Source organism: Callospermophilus lateralis, chromosome 10 (assembly GCF_048772815.1).
Source record: "Callospermophilus lateralis isolate mCalLat2 chromosome 10, mCalLat2.hap1, whole genome shotgun sequence".
In the NCBI taxonomy this organism is placed as follows: Eukaryota; Metazoa; Chordata; class Mammalia; order Rodentia; family Sciuridae; genus Callospermophilus; species Callospermophilus lateralis.
This window is the reverse complement of record NC_135314.1, coordinates 3349027-3373535: the sequence shown is the minus strand read 5'-3', so window position 1 is coordinate 3373535 and position 24509 is coordinate 3349027. Positions and strand designations below refer to the sequence as shown.

At 58.4% G+C, this 24509-nt stretch overlaps 1 protein-coding gene across 1 annotated transcript in view; it reads left to right on the top strand.

Moving 5' to 3' along the window:
* The window catches only part of Abcg1 (ATP binding cassette subfamily G member 1), a 58589-nt gene extending 35543 nt beyond the window's left edge, over nucleotides 1-23046 (top strand). Inside the window, exons 4-15 of the mRNA XM_076868227.2 lie at nucleotides 2026-2158; nucleotides 4286-4336; nucleotides 8811-8956; nucleotides 10215-10338; nucleotides 10570-10684; nucleotides 12242-12390; nucleotides 12540-12641; nucleotides 13406-13574; nucleotides 14302-14402; nucleotides 14499-14657; nucleotides 18078-18196; nucleotides 19299-23046. Of these exons, the coding sequence (XP_076724342.2) occupies nucleotides 2026-2158; nucleotides 4286-4336; nucleotides 8811-8956; nucleotides 10215-10338; nucleotides 10570-10684; nucleotides 12242-12390; nucleotides 12540-12641; nucleotides 13406-13574; nucleotides 14302-14402; nucleotides 14499-14657; nucleotides 18078-18196; nucleotides 19299-19527 (1597 nt within the window). The 3' untranslated portion in view covers nucleotides 19528-23046. The remainder of the gene's footprint in view (nucleotides 1-2025; nucleotides 2159-4285; nucleotides 4337-8810; nucleotides 8957-10214; nucleotides 10339-10569; nucleotides 10685-12241; nucleotides 12391-12539; nucleotides 12642-13405; nucleotides 13575-14301; nucleotides 14403-14498; nucleotides 14658-18077; nucleotides 18197-19298) is intronic.
* Nucleotides 23047-24509: the final 1463 nt, after the last annotated feature.

Genomic DNA, 24509 nt, shown 5'->3' with positions numbered 1-24509 from the left:
CACCAGCAGAGCCAGGTCCCCAGTACTTGTTGCTCCGCATCCCATCACTGGAGCGTCCCGTTGTCCAGAGGTGGCTCCTCGATGCTCTGGTCACACATGCCCCGGGGAGCTTCAGGAACTGTGAGGGGACAGTGCAGGGAGACAGTGGCCCCTGAGGGCTGCAGACGGCCGAAGGTGAGTGGAGGACCAGGAGGCTGGGCAGGTGAATGAGGTGACTCCTCAGGGAGCCCCCCTTGGCCGGCCCTTCTGGGACAGGAGGAAGTAGAAGGCTAAGGTTGGGGAGGGGGAAGCAGGAAGACGAGAGAGCACACAGGGGTGCACGCTGGGAGGAAGACAGGTGTTTTCAGAGAACGGGGCCCTGTTGGGCTGGGCTGTGATATTGTTGGTTGTTTGCAGCTTTGGTGATCAGAGTCCCTGGTGCTGTGTCCCATGTCATTCATTGGTGAATGACTAGGAGACCGAATCTTTCTTTACAGTGTTAAAATGCACTGTTAAGCCAGTCCTCGTTCTTGCAGGTTCCGTTTGTAACTGCAGCATGTAGTAGCAGTGGGAATCCTCCTCCCAGGGTGTGGCATTCTGCAGCTTCCCTTACACACAACCAGGATCCAAAATTATTAAGTGGAAAATTTCAGAAAGAAATAATTCATAAAAACTTAATTGTACACCCTTCTGATGAAGTCTCTGCCATCCCACTTTGTCCCACCCAGGGTGAAACTCATCCCTTGGTCCAGTGTATACATTAGTATACATGAGTCACTTTGTAGCCATCTGTGTTAACAGATCAGCTGCAGTCAAGTGACCCTTATCTCACTTGACAATGGCCCCCAGGTACAAGAGTGGCCACGCTGGCAATTTTACTGTAGTATATTGTTGTAGTTGTTCTGTTTTCTTATTAGCTATTGCTTATCTCTTTCCCTGGTTAATTTACCAATTAAACTCTGTCATGAGCACTGCGTGCAGTACAGGAGTAAACATGGTATATTCAGAGTTCATTACTACCTGCGGGTCAGGCAGACCTGTGGACCAGGGGACTCCTGAAATGATTATTTCATTTACTGAAACAAACGGCAAATGTCACCTCCTCCTTAGAGCTTCTGAATCACTCCTTCGTACTAGAAACTAGGATTCTTAAAAAATCTAACTTATGACGAACTCTGCCTGTTACAATCACATCTAAAATTGGGAACCAGACCCTCCACACGAGTCTTGAGAGGGGCGTGGAGAGTGGAGTGTGTCGCGAGGGCGGCTGTTGTCCGTCGGTCAGGCCGCACAGCTCCTGGAAGACCCCGGGGGTTTGGGCATGGAGAGGCTGTCCTTTCAGGCCGGGCTACCGGGAAGGCCTGGAGGGAGGGAGGCCCCCCTCAGGCCACTGCAGAGGTGCCACCAGTCCCCGTGCTGTCCCCTTCTGGGGTCTCTGGGAGGCAGGGCTGCACAGCTGCGTCCCCAGGAGGAGGCTGGTGATGAGCGACAGGGTGCTGCCCGGACCAGGCCCCTCTCCCCTGACATGAGCACATGGAGGCTCCGGAAGCTCACCTGTGGGCAGAGAATGCTCCCCCTGCAGAAGGACCGTCCCCCTGGCTGTCTCTGAACCTCTGAGCCCAAGGCGCCTTCGGTGTCTTTCCCACCCTGACGGCAGTCTCTAGCTGAGGGCAGCTGCTGCGGCCTGTGCTGCACACAGATGGCAGAAGCCGGTCTCACTAACCCTGCAAGCCCAGGAGTACATCCATCTAGTGGCTGCATTCGGTCTGCGGGCCCCAGCCCCCGCCCCTCTGCATCAGGAGCAGGGGAAACTAACACAGCGGCTTCTGCTGGCCACAATGCGGGGTCCCAGACAGCGGGGTCCCAGGACCTCTCACGTGCGGCTCTTCCCACAGGGCGCCTCTCCCTGTATTGTCCGTCCCAGTTAGCATGGTCCCTCTCTGCCCCCCAAGCCTCTGTGTCCAGCTGGAAAGAGGCTGGCAGGGAGGCCCTCCTCTTTGGTTCACCCCTCTCCAGCCTGAAGGCCCCCTCTCCTTGGCTTTGCAGGGAGACCGGCATGAAGGGGGCAGTCCTCATCAACGGCATGCCCCGCGACCTGCGCTGCTTCCGGAAGGTGTCCTGTTACATCATGCAGGATGACATGCTGCTGCCGCACCTCACCGTGCAGGAGGCCATGATGGTGAGCTGCCCACCTGCCAGTGCTTCAGGCCCCCGCCCCCGCCCCTCTGCATTAGGAGCACAGCTGCACGTGGGTGGACACTCTTCCAGGCCCCTGCCGTCACACCCTCTCTCTAGTGGAGCCCAGCCCCAGGCTGGCTGTGTGGACAGTTGGATGGAAAACAAATCCCCACCACCATGAGTCTTAATGGCCCACATTCAGCAAATCCACGGTCAGGTTGCTAAGATTATTGGTCACTGCTATGGGTGATCATCTCCATGGTAACCACAAGACTCCTCCCCCTGGGCTGAGGTGTTGGCTTCCATCAGCCACTCTGTGTCTTTGGCCCAAGTTGCAGCTCCCTGGTCCCCTCCGTCTCACCTGCCTGTGATCGTTGAGTGCCTATTGAGCATGCACGTGGCCCTAGCCGTCACCAGGTGTGCGACTGCAGGAAGCCACCTGTGGAGCAGGGCCACCCAGGGCCACCCAGCTGGGGAGGCACACGGCTCTTGCAGGCAAACCTGACCCCAGAAGCTCTCCTCTCACGGTTGGGCTCGACCTCCTGCCGTGCATGGCTCGGTTTCTGCAGACCTAGCAGGGCCAGCTGGAATGGGGAGTGGGGTGTGGGAACGCCGGCGTGGCCCCAGACACCCCACTGCTCGTGGCCGTTGCACCCAGTCAGTTTTTTCCCACGCCTGCTAAGTCCTCACTTAGTCCCCCCACAAGCCCAGTATGGGGGCCATGCAGTGGCACCTGTGCAGTGGCGCCTGTGCAGTTTTTTCCCACAAGAGCCTGGATGTACTCTGGACATCCATGACCTCACCACATGCCAGGACTCTGGGCTCCTAGGACCGTTGGTTTCTGTTTTTTGGATTTTTTTTTCTTTTTATTGGTACTGGGAGTTGAACCCAGGGGTGCTTAACCACAGAGCCACATCCCCAGCCCTTTTTATTTTTCATTTTGAGACAGGGCTCGCTGAGTTGCTTAGGGCCTCCCTAAGTTGCTGAGGCTGGCTTTGAACTTACGATCCTCCAGCCCCAGCCTCCCGAGCCTCTGGGATTACAGACATGGGCCACTGCACCCATCTTCAGCACATTTTTTACAAAGGCCCAGGCACAGTGAGTGCGGCTACACTAATCTGTGGGCAGCAGATGCCACCTGAGTACCACCCACGGAAAGGAGGTTGGAAAGCAGCCTACAGCTGTGGCTGCCCATCACGCTCGCCTTCTCCTGTCCCTGCCTAGGGTCCCCAGCAGGGTGGAGCCGCTCCAAGCACCGCAGTGGACGTTCTCAGCCGGGTCTGCCTGGCTCTTGACCAGCAGATGCAGTGCTTGCTTTGGTGTCCCCCTGGAGGGGTTTCTGGTGGACCCTGGGCGGCGCCTCCTCCAGGGGCGTCAGTGAGTGGCAGCCCCACGGTGTCACCTGTGATTTCAAAGGGTTCCTAACTCAGCAGAGAGGGACAGGCTAAAATTTCAGATTCACCACCTGCTCCCCGGCTGCTTTGTGAGGAAAGCGGGGGATGCGGCAGGGCTGTTCTCATTCATCTTGCCGGCACTGAGTGTCTGTGGGCACGGGGGCATGGCCTGGGCTGGGGAGCCCTGCATGTCCAGCTGGCCAGCATGCTCGTTCCTGGGCACAGAGGACCTAGGAGTTTGCAGAGAGACCAGGACACGCAGCCTGGGGTTTGCCCCAGACGGGCGGGTGGCTGACACTGGGCATGGCAGTTCCCGCACAGGGCTTCATCAGGTGGCAGAGGGCCCCGTGCTGGGCTGGTAACAGGATCTAAGTGCACGACAGCCAGAGGGGCATCGGTTGAGTGGCTCGTGCCAACTCCTGGGGTGTGACTCCCCCCATGGAACGTTCCAAGCCTTGGCTGATGTGACACACCACGGGTCCCTGCAGCCCGTCTTCAGGCCTGCTGCCTGGGTTCCCTTCTCTGTTGCCCACACCCAGCTCTCTCGTGGGTACAGCAGGGAATCCACCTGGGACCCCAGAGCCCTCAGACTCCCTCTGCTCCCCTGCCAAAGCTAAGGGATGTGGAAGCCAGGGCCTCCGGCATTTCTTGTGGCCATCAGGTGGCCCAGAGACATGACCCTGTGTGGCTCGCCCTAGTGCTGGCCACCCACAGCACTGTCCTTGTCCCCACAGGTGTCAGCACATCTGAAACTACAGGAGAAGGATGAAGGCAGGAGGGAGATGGTGAGTGTGGCTTTGGGACCGTGTGTGGCCGGGAGGCCTGGGCGGCCGGTTGGCAGCGTGCGGGGGGCTTTGGGTGTGGCCCTCGTTGGACTTGCCCTGCTGCTCCTGCTCCCAAGTGGGAGGGGGTGTCCCAGCACGGGGCATGGGCTGCAGCAACCAGAGACCAAGCCAGGCGGCGGGGGGCATCACAGCAGCGTGGACTCCGTCCAGGAGTGAGAAGCTGAGCACTGAGGGCCCGAAGCGGCCAGCTTCACGTTGGACCCAGCAGTGTGCCCTTCATACACTTTGCACGGAACTGTTTTTCATAAAACAGGAACAATGAAGATGTTAGTCACTGGTTTAAAAATAACCATCCCCCCCTCCCCCGCCCATACAACTGCAAGAAGCAGCTTGGTGCTGCGTGTTGCTGGCCGGCCGTTAGGAAGGGAGAACCAGGTTCCCACCTGCCCGAGACTTTCTCTCCCTTCCGTCACTTGCTTTTCTTCCTTTCACCCCAGGACAAGGGAGGGCGCAGGTGCACAGGGCCAGCCGCGGCCCCAGAAGGCCTCCCAGGAGGCACCGGCCAGTTCTCGTGGTCAGGGAAGCCCCTCCTTCTCTGGCTGTGGGACCACTGGATTTTCAGTGTAAGATAAATCCCACTTTTATAAGCTGCCTCTGGCTTCTGCCACCTTTCAGGGCCACAGGCCAGCAGCCGAGAAAGCAGGATTGGCAGGGTCCACACCAGGGGCACGAGGGGCTGCTCCTGTTTCGGTGTAAGCCGGGACAGTCATGGGGACAGTCAGACACGCTGAGGACGTGTTGGTCACAACTCCACGAGGGCCGTTGCCACTTGTGTTGGGCAGAACAGTTAACGCTAAGCCAAGTTAAACCCCCTTGGTGTGGAAAGAACGTACTGGGCACGCCTGGGGCACCTTCCTCCCTGTTCCCCAGGAGCCCTTCAGACTCTTGGAGCCAGCCCAGTCACGGGTAGTGGGGACAGGATCAAGAACCCACTTCTGAGAAGCAAACCAATGCCTCGTTGCTCTGGAAAATGTCCCATGCGGAGCCCGGTTCTGAGATTGAAGGGAAGAAAGTGGACCAGTCCAGCCCAGAACAGAGACGTGGGGAACGAGGGGCCACAGAGGCAGGAGGCCCAGACTGGGACCCGATCAGGAAGGTTGAGAGCGGTCAGCCTTCTGTGGTCTCCGGTCTTTTCTGAGTGCGTGACTTAGGCAGCAGACTCCTCATGCTCCCCGCAGATGTGTCTGAGTGAAGAGGAGGTTATGGGCTGAGTCCCCCAGAGGCACTGGAGCCCCGACACCTGTCCCTCTGAATGTGAGTGTATTTGGAGACAGGGTCTTTACAGAGGTGACTAAGGTGAGGTCATCAGTGGCCCTGGTCCAACTGACTGGTGTCCTCAGAAGAGACAGGATACAGACGCACACAGAGGCTGGCCCTGGGAGGACAAGGGGACCCCATCTGCAAGCCATGGAGAGAGGCCCCAGGAGGGACAGCCCGGCCAGCTCCTTGATTTGGACTTCCAGCCTCCAGAACCTGAGAGGATTCCTTCCTTCCCTTGTTTAAGCCCCAGTTTGGGGCTCTTTGTTACGCAGACTGGACTGACTCGCATGACTGCTGAGATGGAGAAGGAAAGTCTTGGCTCCAGGGAGAGAACAGAGGAGAACCCAGTGTCAGGACAGCCTGTCCCGAGGCCAGCTCTAGCCTCCTGGCCCTCTCCACTCTCTAGGAGGAAAGCCATCAGCTGCAGGCCCAGAGTAGGACTGTCAAGAGCCAGAGGCGCCATGAGGCAGAGCCTTTCCTTTTGCAGAGTCAAGAAGTGCCTCTCATCCAGCGGCCAGGGGACTGGCCTAAGGACCACCTCTCATACCTGGTCACCCTCGTCCTTCAGCCTCCCTACTTCCACAGAGGCCAGAAATGCAGTCAACCTGCTGGATGCAGTGGCCTCACTGGGGTCCCATGGGCCGCTTTGGACAGTTGTCTCCAGCACAGTGACAGGCTTCAGAGGCTGCACAGAGAAGCTGCAGGAATGGCCACTGACCCTGGGCATGGGGGAGGCACAAGGCGAGGGTGAGCCTCTGGGAGAGGGGCTCCCTAGGACAGGCCTGGTGCAGGGTCGTGGTGTGAGGGGGAGCAGCCAGGCCCTGGGGGTGGCTGCCGGCAGGGCCAAGCAGTGATGCTGAGCTGAGCATATGGGAGCTCCTTCGCCCTGGAAAACCCTGGCCTCCTCCCCCAGCACCCGGAGCTTCCCTCCTTGACTTGGGATGCAAGGTCAAACTACTGCCACGGGCATGGTGGCAGCTGAGTTCGCCTCTTCCCTGAGGGGACCCCAGGCCAGCAGCCTTCCCCGTTGTGGCTCTGCGGGCCTTCCCCAGGGAGTTGGTAGGCAGCGCACATCTCAGCCAACAGGAGGATCCATGGCGAGCCCTGCCCCTTGGGCCCCTCTGCCTTCCGCACCAGCTCTGTCTTTGATGGCACAAAACTTTGCACCATGAGTCCAGGTTCCTGTCCCTCATCTGGGCGGCCTGGTCAGCGTCTCCAGGAGGGCCACAGAACCCACTCTGCCTGCCAGAGTGGAAGGGACCGGGGACAGATGGCACCTTGGTGAGAATGGAGGTACCTCCTGGGAGGAGCTGTGTCGGGGCCTCCAGAAGACGGGACTGCCATATGCGTGTCCTCTGTGGGCCGGGCCTAGGACGCAGATGGGAAGGATGCCCGTGCGTCTCAGCTGGCTTGTAGAGCACAGGTGACTCAGGGAAGGCCCCCGGCCCTCTGACTAACTGTCCCTGAGGACCCTGGCACCCCTCCACCTTGTGTGCTGGGGCGACTGTGGAGAGGGCGCCCACCTGCCATCCCTGCAGGACCCCAGGCAGTTCTGTGTCCTGCAGATCTTCCTCACCTGAGGCCCAGTTTGTGCTGACCCTGTCCTCTTGGCCAAGTGCAGCCTCCTGCCCGCAAAACCATCTGGCAGCTCTGCTTCAAGGGCAGAGCCACAGCTGGCTCCACACCCTGACTCACTTCCCACCAACCCCCTCTGCACTTGAGTGGCTGTTGTTTTCGTCTTGTAAAAACACAGTGGGATGGAATGTTCTAGCAGGTAGCGGAATTGCTATTCACAGCCTTCCTTTCCCAGAAAGGGTGCCTCGGCCCTGGCCATCCCTCTGGCCAGGCTGCTTCTGCAAGAGAGGTCTCCGAGGGCAGTTCTGCAACTGCCAAGCCTCCAGTCACCAAGGCCCCCAGGGGAACTGAGTTATAAGCACTGAGGGATTTTTATTTGCTTGTTTAGGCAAATACGCATAAACAAGTGAGCCCACCGTGCCTCTGGCCCGTCTTTGACACCAGCCTGCGTAGCCCCACATTGCAGACAAAGGCTGGCCTCAGGGTGGAGGTGAGGTGGGTGGCAGAAGGACAGGCCCCCAGCAGGAGAGGCAGAGCAGGATTGGAACCTGCCCAGCAGCAATGCCCTGGTTCTTTGTCACCAAAGCTCCACTTTGCACTGACTGTGCATAAATAATTCAAAAGTACAGTCCTCCTTTCGGGTGACCTCATCTCCCCAAGAAGCCGCTGGCCTGGGGTCCCCTCCCTGTGGCTGCAGGGGTCCAGTACAGGGCTGTCCTTCCAGGGTGAGGACAAGGATGGGCAAATTCTGGAGAGAGCTCTAAGGCAGCCCCCCATTAGGCCTCAGCAGCCACCAGGGTACACCTGGTCATGACAGCAGGAACCAGCCCATGCCCACTAGAGACGGCTGACCTCCTGAGTCACCTTGAGGTGGCCCATCCTGGGCTGACGGAGGGCTCTGTGCACAGTTTCTGTCTTAGTGCTCAGCCACGTCCCTGGGGCCAGGACCTATGGACAGGAACTCTGGTCATCATCCAGTGCCATTAGAGGCTGTTTTCCACTGACGTATGCAGAACAGGTTTTCTGAGGAGCCCCGCAGTTTGTGACCGCAGGGCTGTGCTCGAAAGCTTTGTGTGGGCGATAAGCACGGCACCAACTTGGTGGCTGGCCGTGGGCAGCAGGCCTCGTGTGCCAAGTGCTGCACCGTGGATTTTGCAGTAGTTTGATTTACTGGTCAAGTGACTCTTTGTGCTGGTCATCAGCCTGATCATCCATCCACTTTTATGTCTGTCAATCCCTCAGTTGACCAAATATTTATCAGATGACTTCTCTGTGTCAGGCTCCGGGCTGGGCCTGGAATTGGAGGTGTTGGGGTCACCTGCTGAAGGCTGAGTGAAATGAGGACTCAGGCCCTCACCACGTCTCAGCCTCTGGGCAGCACGGCCTCCCTGGCCAAGGTTAGCACTGTCCATGAACTTGGAGGTGCTGCTCACTTGGGTGGCTCCAGTTTGCAGGTTCCTGGGTGGACTGGTGATATGTCCAGCAGAGTGGGCAGCAGGCAGGCTTTGCACGTGGGCCCCAGTGGACAGAGAGACCAGGAGGGCAGCTCCTAAAGGGGCCTTGGTTCTATCTTCCCCAGGTCAAGGAGATCCTGACGGCACTTGGCTTGCTGAACTGCGCCAACATCCGGACGGGGAGCCTATCGGGTGGCCAGCGGAAGCGTCTGGCCATCGCACTGGAGCTGGTCAACAACCCTCCAGTCATGTTCTTCGATGAGCCCACCAGGTAAGCCAGAGCCAGCCTGCTCTTACAGGGGCCCTGCCCGTCCCTCCTGCCTGGGCGCAGCGGGGACTCTGAGCACTTGACATAGCGGCTGCTTCACTGTCCACTGCTCAGACACACACGTGCTCGGCCCTGTGCCGTGCATTGATGGTGGAAGCTGGTCTGAGGGAAACATGCCCGTCTCTCCCGTGACACGGAGTTCCCTGTGCACAGCCACCCTGGCCAGGCCCTCCGTGTGTCCTGGTAGCCACTGCATTAGCTCTTCAGCGGCTCAGAGGAGCCCACAGGAAGAAAGCCCACCGTGAGTGGCTTGCCGACTCCATGCCAGTGAGCCCTGACACCAGTCCTGGGGATGCCCCCTTAGGTTTGAGGCTGTGGGGAGATGCTGGCTCTGGAGCCTCGGGCAATGAGTTGGGCCACCTCTTCCTAGTCACAGCATATTCAAGTGTCCCCAGAAGAATGAGCCTCAGGGTTCAGGTGGGCTGCTCTTGAACCAGATTTTATGTCGCCTCCTTTCTGCCTGCTCGCTCCCCTCTCCAAAGGCCAGCAGGTCCTGACAGCAGCCTGGGCTGTCTGCAGGGAGGGGCACATCTACCATGTCCGCTCAGCCCAGCCCCGTGCCCACCCTCAGCGGGTGGTACCTAAGGCAGCTCCCTAAAGGTGTTTGAGAAAAAGCGAAGCAAAGAAGCCTTCAGCTCTCCTCCAGCAGGCTGCCTGTCCTGGGAGAGCGAGCTTCCAGGGGCTGCCGGGCACACACTCCTTGCCCTTGCCCTGTCCTGAGGAGTGGAGGGACAGGAGCAGGAGTGGACAGGGCTGGGGCACTGAGAAGGGGAAGGAGAAGAGCCCATGGCGAGCCCATGGAAGACCCCCTGTGTTCAGTGAAGCACCTGCCAGAGTGTAGCCCGGCCCAGGTGCCCCAAAGCCACCCCTCTGTGGCCGACACCCAACCCCAGTGCTGCCCCCAGTGGGCCCAGGGGCAGGGGATGGCAACTGCTACCCGGAATGCTTCTCGGAACTACACTTCGGCAGTCCCCCTCCCAAGACAGGTGGGGACCCCCTGTCCCCCACCCAGGTTCCTCAGCAAGACTTGCTGGTCCCCCAGTAGCACGCAGGACACTCAGCCCACTCAGCAGCTCTGAGGCGGAGCAGAGCCTGACCCTGAGGACCTGCCTCCGTGGCAGCAGCTTCCCAGCCCCTCCAGGACCTGGGGCAGCAGGCTTGTCCCTGCTGCCCAGTGTCTCATGGTACCCTTGACTTGCAGCGGCCTGGACAGTGCCTCCTGCTTCCAAGTGGTGTCCCTGATGAAGGGGCTGGCCCAGGGTGGCCGGTCCATCGTCTGCACCATCCACCAGCCCAGCGCCAAGCTCTTTGAGCTCTTCGACCAGGTATGAGTTCCCAGCACCCTCCTGGGCCCCTCCCAGCTGCTGCCTGGGCCCCTCCTAGCCCCCACCCTGGACCCCTGCCCCAGACCCCCACCCTGGCCTCCCAGCCAGGTTGAGGCTGGTCGGACACTCCCTCCCATGAGTCCTAGGTGTCTGATGACTGGCTGCCGGGAAGCCTCTGCCCCTGTGGTCATCAAGGCCAACGGATGCCTTCTCTTTCCTCACTGTCCACAGCTTTACGTCCTAAGTCAAGGACAATGTGTGTACCGGGGGAAGGTCTCCAACCTGGTGCCGTACTTGAGGGGTTTGGGCCTGAACTGCCCCACCTACCACAACCCAGCAGATTTTGGTGAGTGGCGCCCAGACCAGCTGGGAGGAGGGGCTTCACATTGATCTGAAGAATTGCTCGACTATCCCTCAAGTGGCTCCGGGCCATCTGGGTGGAGTTTGTAGAGAACGAAGGAGTTTCCTTGTCTCCCGGTGGACATATCTGATGGCCAGCTCTGTGTCCTCACCTCATGATGTCATTGGTCCCTGGAGTTAGGGCCCACCTTACATCCAGGATAAACTCCTCTCAAATCCATGACTGACCCCCTACGAAGACCCTTCCCCAGGTCACACTGAGGCTCCAGGTGGACATCCCCCCTGGTCTTCCCACCTCAGCCTCTGTCTCTCAGTCATATTTCTTTAGAACTCTGGCCTTACGCCCCGGAATCCCATGACTGCCGTGGCATTATTTCCAAGTTAGGCTTGGCAAGCACTGCTCCTGGGAATGCTTCTCACTCACAAGAGGCAGGCTGCGATGACGCGGGAGGGGAGAGACAGGGAGACAGGGACGCTGGAAGGAAGCGAGAGGTGAGGGGCAGCTCTGATCAAAGGGAAGGCTTGAGCATTTTTAGAAGCCGTGGTGGAACTAGTTTATAGTCCATAGTTTACAAACTAGGGTTCCACCAGAGAGAAGGGACAGGTGGGCAGGGGAGGGGAGGTGGGACCCAAAGCCTGCATGGAGGTGAGCTTGCAGAGGAAGGGCGACAGAAGGAGAAGAAATGGGTGCCCAGGAGGGTGCAGAGGCCCTGGGAGACAAGGTGCTCCCTCAAGCATGCTCTGCTGAGAGGGGAGCCCAGGGCTATGGCCCTGGGTAGGTGAGGGGCAGCCGGAGTTTGGAGACCTCGCCTGGCAACCCAGCATGGCCTGGCTCAGGGTTTTATGTGGGAGTGCTTGGCACCCAGCTTCCAGCCTAGGAAGAGAGCAGACCGCCGGGGACAGGGAGCTTTGGGCATCAGACGGGATGGTGTCCAGTGGGAACCAGGGCAGGGCACAGGGAGGAAGTTGGGGAGCAGAGGGTTGGAGAGTGCAGAGGCCTCTGCCCAGGAGTGGGGTGAGCAGAGGAGGCCAGGGCAGAAGGGGGCTCGACCAAGCGAGTCTGGACACTGGGGGAGGGAGGCCAGGGTGGCGCTGCACCAGGACCTGAGGGTACGGGCGGCTGTCCCATGGCCTTGGGCACCCAACACACCATTCGGTGGTGGGCGTTCCCCCTTCGTGTTCTCCTGGGACTCCGTGGGCTTGGTACACGGCCCAGGTGAGCTCTTTGCAGAGGAGCCTGCTGCCTGCAGGGTGTGGCCGGGCAGGCGTTCAGTGAGCTGGGAGAGTAAGGCCCTAGCCGGGCTTTCCAGGCCCCCTGTCCCTGCTGTCCACCTGCCGACGTCCTACAGCCATGCTGGGGCTTTGAGGGCCGGGTGCCGACTGGTGAATGATGTGGCCTCCGACACTGCCGTCACCAGGCGTCTCCGGGACTAATGGGTGGCTGCCTAGGCCCTTCCACAGGCCCCAGGGAGCCTGTGGTCCCCGTCCTGCGGTGGCGCACCTGTCGCGGGCCTGGTCTAACCCACCTCCTGTGTCCCGGCAGTCATGGAGGTGGCATCGGGCGAGTACGGCGATCAGAACGGCCGCCTGGTGAGAGCAGTGCGGGAGGGCCTCTGCGACTCCGACTACAAGAGAGACCTCGCGGGGGACGCCGAGGTGAACCCCTTCCTCTGGCATCGGCCCCCCGAAGAGGTAAAGCAGGCAAATGGACTGACGGGATGGGGACAGGTGACGCAGGCCCCAGAGCCCAGGGTGCCCCCCCCTGCACGCGGGTATCCCTGCTTTGCGTGGAGACGTGGCGGTCTGGGGGCTCACCGGTGCCCTTCCCGCCGTGTCCCCAGGATTCTGCCTCCATGGAGGGCTGCCACAGCTTCTCCGCCAGCTGCCTCACCCAATTCTGCATTCTCTTCAGAAGGACCTTCCTCAGCATCATGAGGGACTCGGTAAGAGCGTCCTCTGGGCTCCTGCGGGCCCTTCTCTGGACTCACCCGACCCAGCTTCCAGGTGGCTTTTCTGCCACTTGCATTAGTCCTCTGTCACTGTGGTGACAGACGATCCCAAGACGTCTGTCCACACGAGCCAGCGCATGTCTAGCTGGTGCTGGGGGGGGGTGGCAGCTCAGCCCTGTCTTGTCTGTCTTGTCCTGGGGCTGGGGATGGAGGAACAGCTCCCATCTGGACTGTCCTCCTGGAGCCTCACAGAGAGGGCAGTGCAAGAGGAAAGCAAGGGGGCAGCAGTGGTCACTGGTGCTCATGGTCCAAACAGGCCAGGTGGCCGAGCCCCCATCAGGGTGGAGGGGTGGTGCACCCCTTCAGAAGAGCAGCCCAAGGTGTGAGCAGTGGGCGGGTCAGCGACCCCTGATAGGGAGGGAGCGGGTGAGTGGGAGCCCTCGTCACGCCAGCTGGGTAAGTGGACAGGCTGGCCACCTGGCTGGGAGAGACAGGTGCGCAGCCCGTGGTCTGCAGTGCAGGCCTGCCGATCCCCAGCCTGCTCTCCCCGCTGCCCTGGCCCCTTCCTGTTAGCTGGCCTTGAGGAGAAGTGAATATGGTGGTCAGCACTCCCTAACGCCACCGAGCTGGCCACGCGGGACACACCTGTGGCTTGGGCAAGGGCGAGGGCTCGTTTCCCTGGGGCCGAGGAAATGGCACATAAGACCCCTAGCCCAGAAGCCAGGCTCCTGCACAGGGTGAGGTCTGTGTCTGCCCAGGTCCTGACGCACCTGCGGATCACCTCCCACATTGGGATCGGCCTCCTCATTGGCCTGCTCTACCTGGGCATCGGGAATGAAGCCAAGAAGGTGTTGAGCAACTCTGGCTTCCTCTTCTTCTCCATGCTCTTCCTCATGTTTGCCGCCCTCATGCCCACCGTTCTGACCTGTGAGTGATGCCCTCACCCCGCCCTCCGGTCCCGGGATTCCTACCCAGCAGTGGGGGCCAGGGCCAGCCTGACCAGTAGATGGGTTCTCTGAACACAGCGTCCTGTTTCTTCAAAGTCCATTTATATGTGGACAGATGCAGGTTATATTGTATTTGCTGTTAGACACCAAAATACGGTGTTTATGCCAAAGGACCGAATCTCTAATGGAAGACGGTCAGACACAGTAGATGGAGGTGGAGGGACATTTCCCTAGGGTTTACTAATCTGGAGCCCTCAATATTCAGCTGCGTAAGCACATGCAGTTCAGTATGGGCATGGCCTGGGACGCGTGCTTTGGGATGGAATTCCAGGCAATTCTAGCCTGCTCTTGACCATCTTGCACTGCATGGTGGACAGCTGCTGCCCCACAGGACCCACATACACAGGCGTCCTGCCTGAGCTGCCCTGAGTCTCCAAGAGCAGTGTGCCCTCAGTCCACGGGATGGGCAGCCTGAGTGGGCGCCAGGCGGTAGCGGGAGCGAGAGCCAGGTGGGGTCTTCATCACCGCCCTGTTCACCACAACTCTAGCTCAGGGAGGGCTGGCGATTCCCCAGGCTGCCAAGCCCTTCATCTTGTGCTGAGCCTGGAGAGGCCCGGTGCAGGCAGGCACTGTGCTGGGCGCCCGTGGCTCAGCCCGAGGTGCTGTCGGGACTGCCGTGTGACCCTCTCTTCTGCGTCGTCCCCTAGTTCCCCTGGAGATGGGCGTCTTCCTTCGGGAACACCTGAACTACTGGTACAGCCTGAAGGCCTACTACCTGGCCAAGACCATGGCTGACGTCCCCTTCCAGGTGTGTCCGCAGGCTGCCCTTTGGAGGCTGGGCTGAGGGTGGGAGGTCTGGAAGCAGGTGGGGCTGTCCAGGACTGACGGGCTCTGTTGTCCCCAGGTCATGTTCCCCGTGGCCTACTGCAGCATCGTGTACTGGATGACCTCGCAGCCGTCGGACGCTGTGCGCTTTGTCCTCTTTGCTGCGCTGGGCACCATGACCTCCCTCGTGGCTCAGTCTCTAGGCCTGCTGATCGGAGCAGCCTCCACATCCCTGCAGGTACCTGCAGGGCAGCGCTGCGGGTGGGCTCCCTCCCCTTGGCCTGCCTGGCCCCGCTGCCCGGGCCGGGGGGCTCCCACCCTCCCTGAGACCTTCCTCTGAATTCTTCCCTGACCAGGTTGGTCCCAAGGGGAGGAAGGCATTGTCCTGGGTGGCCAGGAGCGGTGCACTGACAGCAGACAGTGGCTACAGCACGTGCACTTATAGAGCACCTGCTGCATGCTGCCATGCCTCTCCACTGTTGCTAAACCTTAGCTCACTTAGTCCCAAACACACCATTTTACTGGTGGGGAGATTGAGGCCCAGAAAGGCAAAGGACTTGTTGGGGCCACACAGCTGGCTTCAGGCCACTGCCCCCAGTCCCTGCAGCATGGTTGGGTCTGCGCTACTCAGCCATCCCTGGGACACCCCCCTTTACATGCACTTGCTCCCCACCCCACCCCATCCCTGTTGTCTCAGGAAGCCTGGTTCCACCCCCCCGGACCTGCCAAACCACACCTCCGGCTCAGGGTCTCGGGCCAGTCCTATCCTTGGGAATGAGACCTGCAGGTTCACTATGTGCTGCGAGGTCCTGAGGTCCTGGACAGTTCCTGGATTGTCCACCGCCAGCAGCGGCTTAGCCTCTGGGGCCTTCGTCTCCTGTGGGTGGGACGGCGGTGGTGTCCGCCTCGTGGCATTGTGACAAGGGTGAAAGATGACACTCCAGAGAAGGTGCTAGGCGCCCGCCCCAGCCAGGCCTCAGGGACACCCGTACCCCCTCCTCTAAATGGCCCTGAGCGCTGAGGGCACACTGAGCCTGCCACGCTGGCCCAGCCCCCGGAGGTCTGGCTTCCCTCCTGCCCTCTGGGGACACTGCACCTCCCCACGGCTCCCACTCACACCAGCTGGGCGCCTCCCGCACCTCGGGAGCACTTTCTGTCCAGTTCACCTGCTGCCCAGCAAGCTGCCCAGGCCTCCTGCTGCCTCTCGCCCTCCAGGCAGCCTGCCTCAGGACCCCACGCAGCCCTGCTGCCAGCCCTGCGGACCACAGTGTCCTGCTCCAGGACTGGCCTCAGTGTCCTGCTCCAGGGCTGGCCGCACCCAGGGCAGCTCCACCCACAGCCCTGCATGCACCCGCCAGGCCACCTGGGCCAGGATGCCCCCTGACACCCCTGTTCCCCTCACACCCACCACACATGCAGGTATACACACACGTCACACACACACAGCATAGATACACGCCATAGATAACACACATAGAGCACACCCACCACAGATACACACACATGTCACACATACACAGCATAGATAACACACGTCACACACACACACCACAGATACACGCCATAGATAACACACATAGAGCACACCCACCACAGATACACACACATGTCACACATACACAGCATAGATAACACACGTCTCACACACACACACACCACAGATACACGCCATAGATAACACACATACAGTACACCCACCACAGATACACACACATGTCACACACACCATAGATACATACACACATCACACACATACCACAGATACACACACATGTCACACCACATACACACACCACAAATGCACGCATACATCACATACACCATAGATACACACATACAGTACACACACTAGATACACACCACACACACACCACACACACACCACAGATACACACCATAGATTCACACATACAGTACACACACAATATACACACACACCACAGATACACACATGTTGCACACACACACACACACCTTAGATACACACCATACATACCACAGATACACACCATAGATAAACACATACAGTAAACACACCAGATACACACACACCCCACAGATACACACAAGTCACACATACACCATGCACACCACAGATACACATATAACACACCCCACAGATAAAGACCATACACATGCCACACATACCACAAATGCACACATACACACACACCACAGATACACACCACACACACCAGAAATACACATACTCTACACATACCGCAGATACACTCACATACACTATACACAATACATATGCACATACACTACACACATCACAGATACACACCACACACCACAAATACATATACTACACACACCACAGTATACATACACTATATACACCATGTATACACACCACACACACCACACCACAGATACATATACTACACACACCATGTATCCACATACACTACACACACCACACACATACCACAAATGCACACACACACCACATACACACACACAACCACAGATACACATACACTATACACATCATGTATACACACCACACTACAGATACGTATACTACACACACCACGTATCCACATACACTACACACACCACACACATACCACAAATGCACACACACACCACACACACACACACACACACACCACAGATACACATACACTATACACACCATGTATACACACCACACCACAGATACGTATACTACACACACCACATGCTCTACACATACCACAGATATACACATATATACACACAACACACACACATGCCACAGGTGCACATTACCACTCATACCACATGCTGCACATACACACACTACACATGACACACAGCACACGTACCACACTATAAATATACGTACCTCATACCTCACAACCAAATACACCTTGCACCACACACAGCACAACACACATGCACGTAAACACCATATACTACACACCCCCACACACACCCACCTTGCACACACCACACATACCCACACACACTTGCCACACCACACTTACACACATACCTGCCTCTGGTGGATTGTGAGTGGACTATAAGTCAAGCCACTGTGCTGTGCTGCTGTCACCCAGGTGGTGACAGCCCTAGGTGTGCCATGCCTGGGAGAGGCTGGAGCCCTGCCCTCAGGACCTGGTGAGCAGGCGCTCTCCTCAGCTGCCCCTGAGGAGGGTGTCTTCTAGTGGGACCTGCAGGGGACCTGGCATCAGCCTGGCTTAGGGACTGAGGTGTCCCAAAGAGGATCCCCAGACACAGAGGTACCACCCAGGGGTCAGCTCCAGGGATGGTGCAGGCCTGCCCCCCTCAGGCACGCTGGTTGCCTTCCCAGAAGACACTGGCCACCTTGCTGGAGGATGCTTCCCTCCCACTCCCCTCCTCAGCTGGACTGGGCAAGCCACTCTGCAGGAGACCAGCCCCTGGACCTGCAGGAGACCAGCTCCGGCCCTGCAGGAGACCAGCCCCTGGACCTGCAGGAGACCAGCCCCGGCCCTGCAGGAGACCAGCCCCGGCCCTGAGGCCATGCTCTTTGCTGCGGGCCTGCTCCCAGTCAGCTCATGAGAACTCTGGCCCTTTGGGGCTCATCTTCTAGCCGAGGGTGACTGTCCTCAGGGCCACTGTGCAGGAACTCAGGAGGACTCCCCAGTTTCCCCCAGTAAGTCCTGTGTCCCTGCCCTGTCCCCAGGTGGCGACGTTCGTGGGTCCTGTGACGGCCATCCCGGTCCTCCTGTTCTCAGGGTTCTTCGTCAGCTTCGACACCATCCCGGCGTACCTGCAGTGGATGTCCTACATCTCCTATGTCAGGTAGCGTGGGCAGCGGCAGGGAGGATGTGAAGTGATAGGGTCACATCACTGCTAATGAGCTTGTGTTCACAGAGGCCACTTTGTGCCCGCCAGCCAAGCGCATCCCAGAGCAGGGGCGTCTGTGCCTTTAATTCATTTTCTAGTTTGGTGAGGGTGTGCCCCACCCTCACCAACACGTGCACACACACGTGCATGCACACGCACACACACACACCCACACATGTACACACACAGAGCAGGGACATCAGACCCTGGAGAAGCCCCTGGGCACCCTCATATTCGGGTGTGTCTGGGAGCCACCTTGGGCGGCTTCTGTATTCTACTTGGAAAGAGTCACAACAAGGTCCTGGTGGCTGGTAAATGTTAAGAGGAAATCCACTGGGGAACAGGTCATCTTGCAAACATCCCAGCGTCACTGCACAAGAGCCTCAGGCCCAGGGACCATGGTTTCTGAGTGGCTCTTGGCATGTGGCCCTTCTGTGGACAGTGCCCAACTTTAGAGCTTCACCCGCCCCCACTGCAGCCAGTCCGGGTGACACACACAGTCCGAGCTGGGCACAAGTGCGGCTCTTCTGAACGCTCAGCCCAGACCCAGGTGCGTGGTTCAGGAGAAGGAAGCCGACACAAAGCCCCGCAGAAGGCTTTCCCCAAACACGTGTGTGCAGCCGAGCAAACCAGAGGCCTGGTCTGTATCCTGAAAATGAGTGTTTTTTGTTCTGGCTGGGCGAGGCGGGCACAGAGCACAGAGGGCACACGGCGTTTTCTCCCAGTGCTTGTATGTCCAGGCCAGGGTGTCCAGTCCCCGGTCACATCTAACCATTAAAAGGTGCGCAGTGTTGGAAGGAATCCAGTGTCCGTCAGCTCATTCGCCACTAAGTGGGGTGCATCTGCTCATCCCGTTGCGTTTTGCTGAAAGAAACAAAATTGGGAGGAAGCCTAGTGGGGCTGTCTCTTGGGCTCAGCTCAAGGCACTGTTGAGAAGCTCAGAAGCTTCCGGAAAGAAAGCTGTGGGGGTCTGGAGGCCTGCGGGGCGTCGGGCAGCAGACTGGCCTGGGAGCGGCTGAGCAGGCGGGCGGCCCCATGCGGGCGCTTTCCTCCCCAGGTACGGCTTCGAGGGTGTCATCCTCTCCATCTACGGGCTGGACCGAGAGGACCTGCACTGCGACATCGACGAGACCTGCCACTTCCAGAAGTCGGAGGCCATTTTGCGCGAACTGGACGTGGAGAACGCCAAGCTCTACCTGGACTTCATCGTCCTTGGGGTTTTCTTCATCTCCCTGCGCCTCATCGCGTATTTTGTCCTGCGGTACAAGATCCAGGCAGAGAGGTAAAAGCCCCGCGTGGCTGCAAGGAGCGAATAAGACGTGTGGCCAAGGGCCTTGAGTCGCCGCGCGGCCTGCGCCCGAGACGAGACTGGAGACCATGCGGGCTGGAGGGCTCTGAGTTTGCTCCTCCGCCCGGCTGGGCCGGTTCTTCTCTCCATCACCTTTTCTAGCTGTAACTAGGAAGATGTAGAAAGGTTTGTTTTTTACACACAGGATTTAAAACCGCCACAGCTGGTGACAAGGGGCTTCCGCGGTAAGGCTCTTCCTGAGGCCCAGTGACGCTAGTCCTCCCTGAAGGTTGCCTGGGAGCTGGGTGTCCTGGGGCAGGAAGTGCGAAGGGCAGGACCCCACATTAGGACTGCGGTTTCTAAGGTCATCTTCCTGAGGTTTGTCTCTTCTCCATCAGAATCACTTTTCCAGCCAAAAGTTGATAAGTTGCATTCATTTTAAGAAACTGTATCTTTTTAGCACTTGCTGAGGACTTATCCAGGGTAAATTCCACACTCTGTGTAGAGGTACAGGGGTTCAGCCTGATGCCAGAGTGGGTCCGCTGCAGGGGGAGCCCGTGAAAGGTGCAGGTGCTGCAGCACTGCAGGAGGAGTGGCTCCACACCACCCCACTCCCCAGGCAGCACTGCCCAGCTGACCACAGCTGTAGGACCAAGTGGCCACCTCTTGCAAGCCCTTTTCATTCCCATGTGCTTCTTATTTTTTCTTCCTAACTTTCTGACCACCTTCATTTTTCCTAAGAAAGAAGATAACCCCTGTTGATTTCTAAAGAGGTCTCCTCCTGGCTCCTCTCCCACACCATCTACCTCCGCAGAACCTGGGAAGCTGAGCTTAGGGGAGTTGCAGCTGTGGGCTGGGGAGATGAGTCAGCTGGAGCAGCTGGTGAGGGGAGCAGCTGGACCAGAGGGGCGGTGCCATGAGACCCTGCTTTTTCCAGAACACCTGTGCTAGAGCCCTCTCCTGTGAAGGCTGTGTTTTGCGTGGGCAGGTCGCTAACCTCTCTGAGCCAGTGTCCTCGCCTGTAAATAATTGCACTAGACCATGCGCAAGGTCCCTTCCAGATCCGGAAGGTTCTGAGGTCCCTCGCTCGTGGCCCCAAAGCTTTCACTCCCTGCTGGTAGAGAATGGAGCGTGTCTGGATTTTACTTCCACGTGCATCTGGTTGGAAAATGCTTAGAGAGTCTTTTTATTTTTTTCACTCCTTGATCTTTTTTAGTAAATCCAATGGAAATGCAAGTAAAGTGTAGTTTTAAGTTTGCTTCTTCTATACAGATATGGCCTTCTAGATTCAGTTTGTAACCAGGGTCAAACTTTGCCTTTATAAAAGTCTTCATTTGATTTCAAGTGTGAGACGTTGCTCACAGGAGAGGCCTGGGAATGGAGTTGGAAAAGCGAAAGCCCTGTGTAGAGCCTCAGAGACCCCCAGGCGGGGCCAGCCCAGAAGTCCCCACCCCCACCCCCACCCCCGGCGCTCATGGGCCTTCCTGCAAGGGGCAGCGCCATAGGCCCACAGGACATGTGCTCCAAAGACAGCTCCCTTCTTGCAGAGCGTGAGACTGCAGTGCCACACCTCGGCAAGTTCAGAAGGGACCCTGAGGTTCCTCTAGATTTAGAATCTGTTTCCCAAGAGCACCAAAGCTCTCTAAAGGGATTCTCCCCCTAGAAGTTTCTGCTTCCCCATTTCCAATTTCCACTGTGACAGATTTTTTTTTCCCTTAATAAATAAGGATCTGATTGGGGTCCTTCCAAGGGACAGATCTCTGGGACAGATCTCGGGCTGTCCGCAGCTGGAAGGGAAGGCACATGCCAACTGTGACAGGGTTATTTTAAAGGCACCCACCCCTCAGCACAGTGTTGCTGGCCCCTCCCCTGCAGTCCTGAGAGGGCAGCCAGGCAGGCCAGAGGCCTTCCACCCCCTCCCGGTGCCCTCTCCCAGGGTGGCTGTGTGTCTACAGACATACGTGCACGGGAACGTGCTGGTGTGCAGACCTGCTCTAGGTGCGTGTCTGGTACTGTGGGTCTCCCTGTCACCCTGCTGGCGTGGTTTGCAGGTGGCTCCCTCAGCCTTGTGTTCCCGGGTGCTTTGTGAATACCGGTCCCAGTGAGCTAGGTAGGACAGTAACCAAGCAGCCAGCTGCGTTTCTAAATCATGGCCGTCAAGCTGCGTGACAGCGCTCGTTCCTGTGCCGGGATGTGACCCAGACAGCGCCCCGCGTCTGATGCCTTTGGTGACTTCTGGCTGTAACATCCCTCCCATGCTCCCCACCTCCTCTGAGAGTCCACAGCCCCCACTTCTCCACTTGTACTCTGCTGAACACTAGCAGACAATTAAGCCCCTCTCAAGTTCCTTTGAGTGGGCGGGCCTGTCCCCAGGGAGGGGAGCAGCCCTGGAGCACCTGACAGAGCTGGGGCTGGAATACGACCCCGCCACCTGGGGGCACCTTCAGGACCAGGACAGGCACCATGAGGGTTTTAGGTGAAAACTCATGTGAGGAGCCCACAGAGGGTGGTTTTCCCCATTGGAGGTCAGGCGTGGTCGGTGTCCACGAGGTAGCAGCCACCTTCGTGGGTGTCAGAGGGCAGAGCACAGGGTGCTGTGTGCTGAGCCAGCTGCCCTGCGGGTCCCTCTGTTCCCTTGCTCCTTCATCAAATCTCCCCTGATCCAGCCACGGCCTGGTGCTGTCCTGGGTCTGGCCGAGGGAGCTCCAGGCCACCCCGGGCTGTGCCTTAAGGCTCCACCCTCCTGCAGGTGAGGAAAGCTGAGGCTGGAGAGGCCAGGCTGTGCTGCAGCCCTGGAGCTAGGAAGAGCAGAGGGAGCTGGAACTCCGGGCCAACCCCATGTCCCCGCCTTTTACTTTGCTCTGCTGCCTCCTGTTCGTCACGTGCAAATGTACGGAAGACCCTTCAGCAAGTATAAGTGCAATAGTACATCAGCAGATACTCATTCAGTTATCCATCTTGCCAAGCAGATGGCTGAGGGGAGGCAGGTCTGCATCTCTCTCCTTTGAGGGCCTTATATCCAGTGCCCATTTGGGCGTTGCTGGCTGGCCTGGGGCTGCTGTCAGCTTGTCTCAGTGGAGAGGGACCATCCTGCCCTTGCCTGTCCCTGCACAGCACCCCTGCAGGGACTGGGGCTCGACGGGGCTGATGTGGCTGTGTGTGTCTACAGACATCTGTGCACATGTGTGCACGGGAACATGCTGGTGTGCAGACCTGCTCCAGGTGTGTGTCTGGTAGTGTTGTTCTGTGGCATTCTTCATCTCAGCAGCAAGGTGGTCTCTGAGCCCTCACTGCCTTCCACCCCAAAAGGAAAGGGAGCTTTCTCTCATCTTGAGCCTGCTGCAGGTGGGGAGAGTGGTCCTGACCTGCCGAGGCTTCTGTCTGACGCCAGCTAAGTCAGGGGACAGGACGTCAAACAAAACCCAGTGGGCAGAGGGAGGTGTAGAGTGTATGAAGAGAAAGTCAGATAGTTTTAAGGAATAAAGACTGCTAATAAAATATTTTGTATAAAACTTTTTACTTGCATTCAGTGTCAAATGTTTCAGGTGATTGGTTGGGTTTTGCCAAGTGAATTGAGGCTGAGGTTGTGTTTGGAATCTCCTTGCTCCCTGGTGAGAGCTCTGTTCATTTCCTGACGACACCTCTGCTGTGGTTCCCTTTCCCCCTCAGGACAGGTTTTACGTGGACTGCCCCGGGTGGGTGTGAGATTTCCTACTGTCCTCCCAGAATCCTCGCCCACATCTCCTGCTGTGTCCACGTGACTCCAACCTCAAAATGGGCCAGACCAGCTCCAGGCTTGGAGCGATGGTAACATGAGGGCCGCTGCTGGTCCTACACGCAGCAGCCCATTTGGGCTTGCCCAGCTGTCCTGCCCCTTGGTCCTGCCCTCAGTCCTCTGCACCACTGCAGGGTCTCCACCCCCGGGACCCAGGGACATTCCAGCAGAGGACATCCCTGGTGGCTGCTCTAGTGCTGCAGGAAATCCATTGCTCAGGCCCAGACTCTGCTAAGAAGCTGCTGGGGGGAGGCAGCCCTTGGGAGGTTTGGCCCCAAGTCAGGGTGAGCGGGACCAGGAGTGGGGAGGTGCTGCCTTAGCTCCCGGCTCCTGGCATGTTGTCCAGATGATGTGCCTGAAATGTTCACTTTCCAAGGGCAGCAGTGGCTTACGCCGGGGCTTTCAAACTGGACTCATTCCCACCTCTAGGACAGAGAGCAGGCTGGGCAAGGTCATGGCAGCCACACACAGGGGTCCGTGCAGCCCTCTAAGGGCAGGGAGGGAGGGAACGTGGGCATGAAGGGCAGCGCCCCAGGTGGATGCACACAAGTTGTGTGCACGTGGCTCTCAGCTTGCTGCCCCCTCCCCCTCTGCCCTGACACTGCAGTCATGGTCCCTTCAGCCCTTTGCATCACAGATAGCCCCCCTCCGCCACCCGGAAGGCCTCTGGTGCCTGCATTTGGGTCTGCCCCTCCTTGGGAAACTCCCTGGGAGCAGGGAAGAACGAGGCCCCACACCCCTACCGCATTCGGATTTCACCTTTGCAAGCTCGATTCAGCCTGTACCGTGGCACCCCCTGTCCCAGGGGGTACATTCTGAGACCCCCAGAGGGTGGCTGACATTGCACGTGAGAAGAACCCTGTATACAGGACCATGAACCCCCAGGGTTGAGTTATCTATAAATTAGGCACAGTGAGAGATTAACAACCAACAACAGGACAATCGTATCAGTGCACCATCCCAAACGCCTTGTGAACATGTTCTCTCCCTCAAAATGTCTTCAGCATCTCTGCACTGAGTCTGGCCGTGGGTAAGTGGCAGTGTGGACTGAAGCCTGGTGAGGGGGGACCACGGACCAAGATCCAGGCTTCCATGGGGCGGGGCTGGGCTGGGGCTCAGTGGCAGAGCACTTGCCTAGCATGTGTGGGGCCCTGGGTTGGATCCTCAGGACCACAAAAACAAACAAGCAAACAAACATAGGAGAA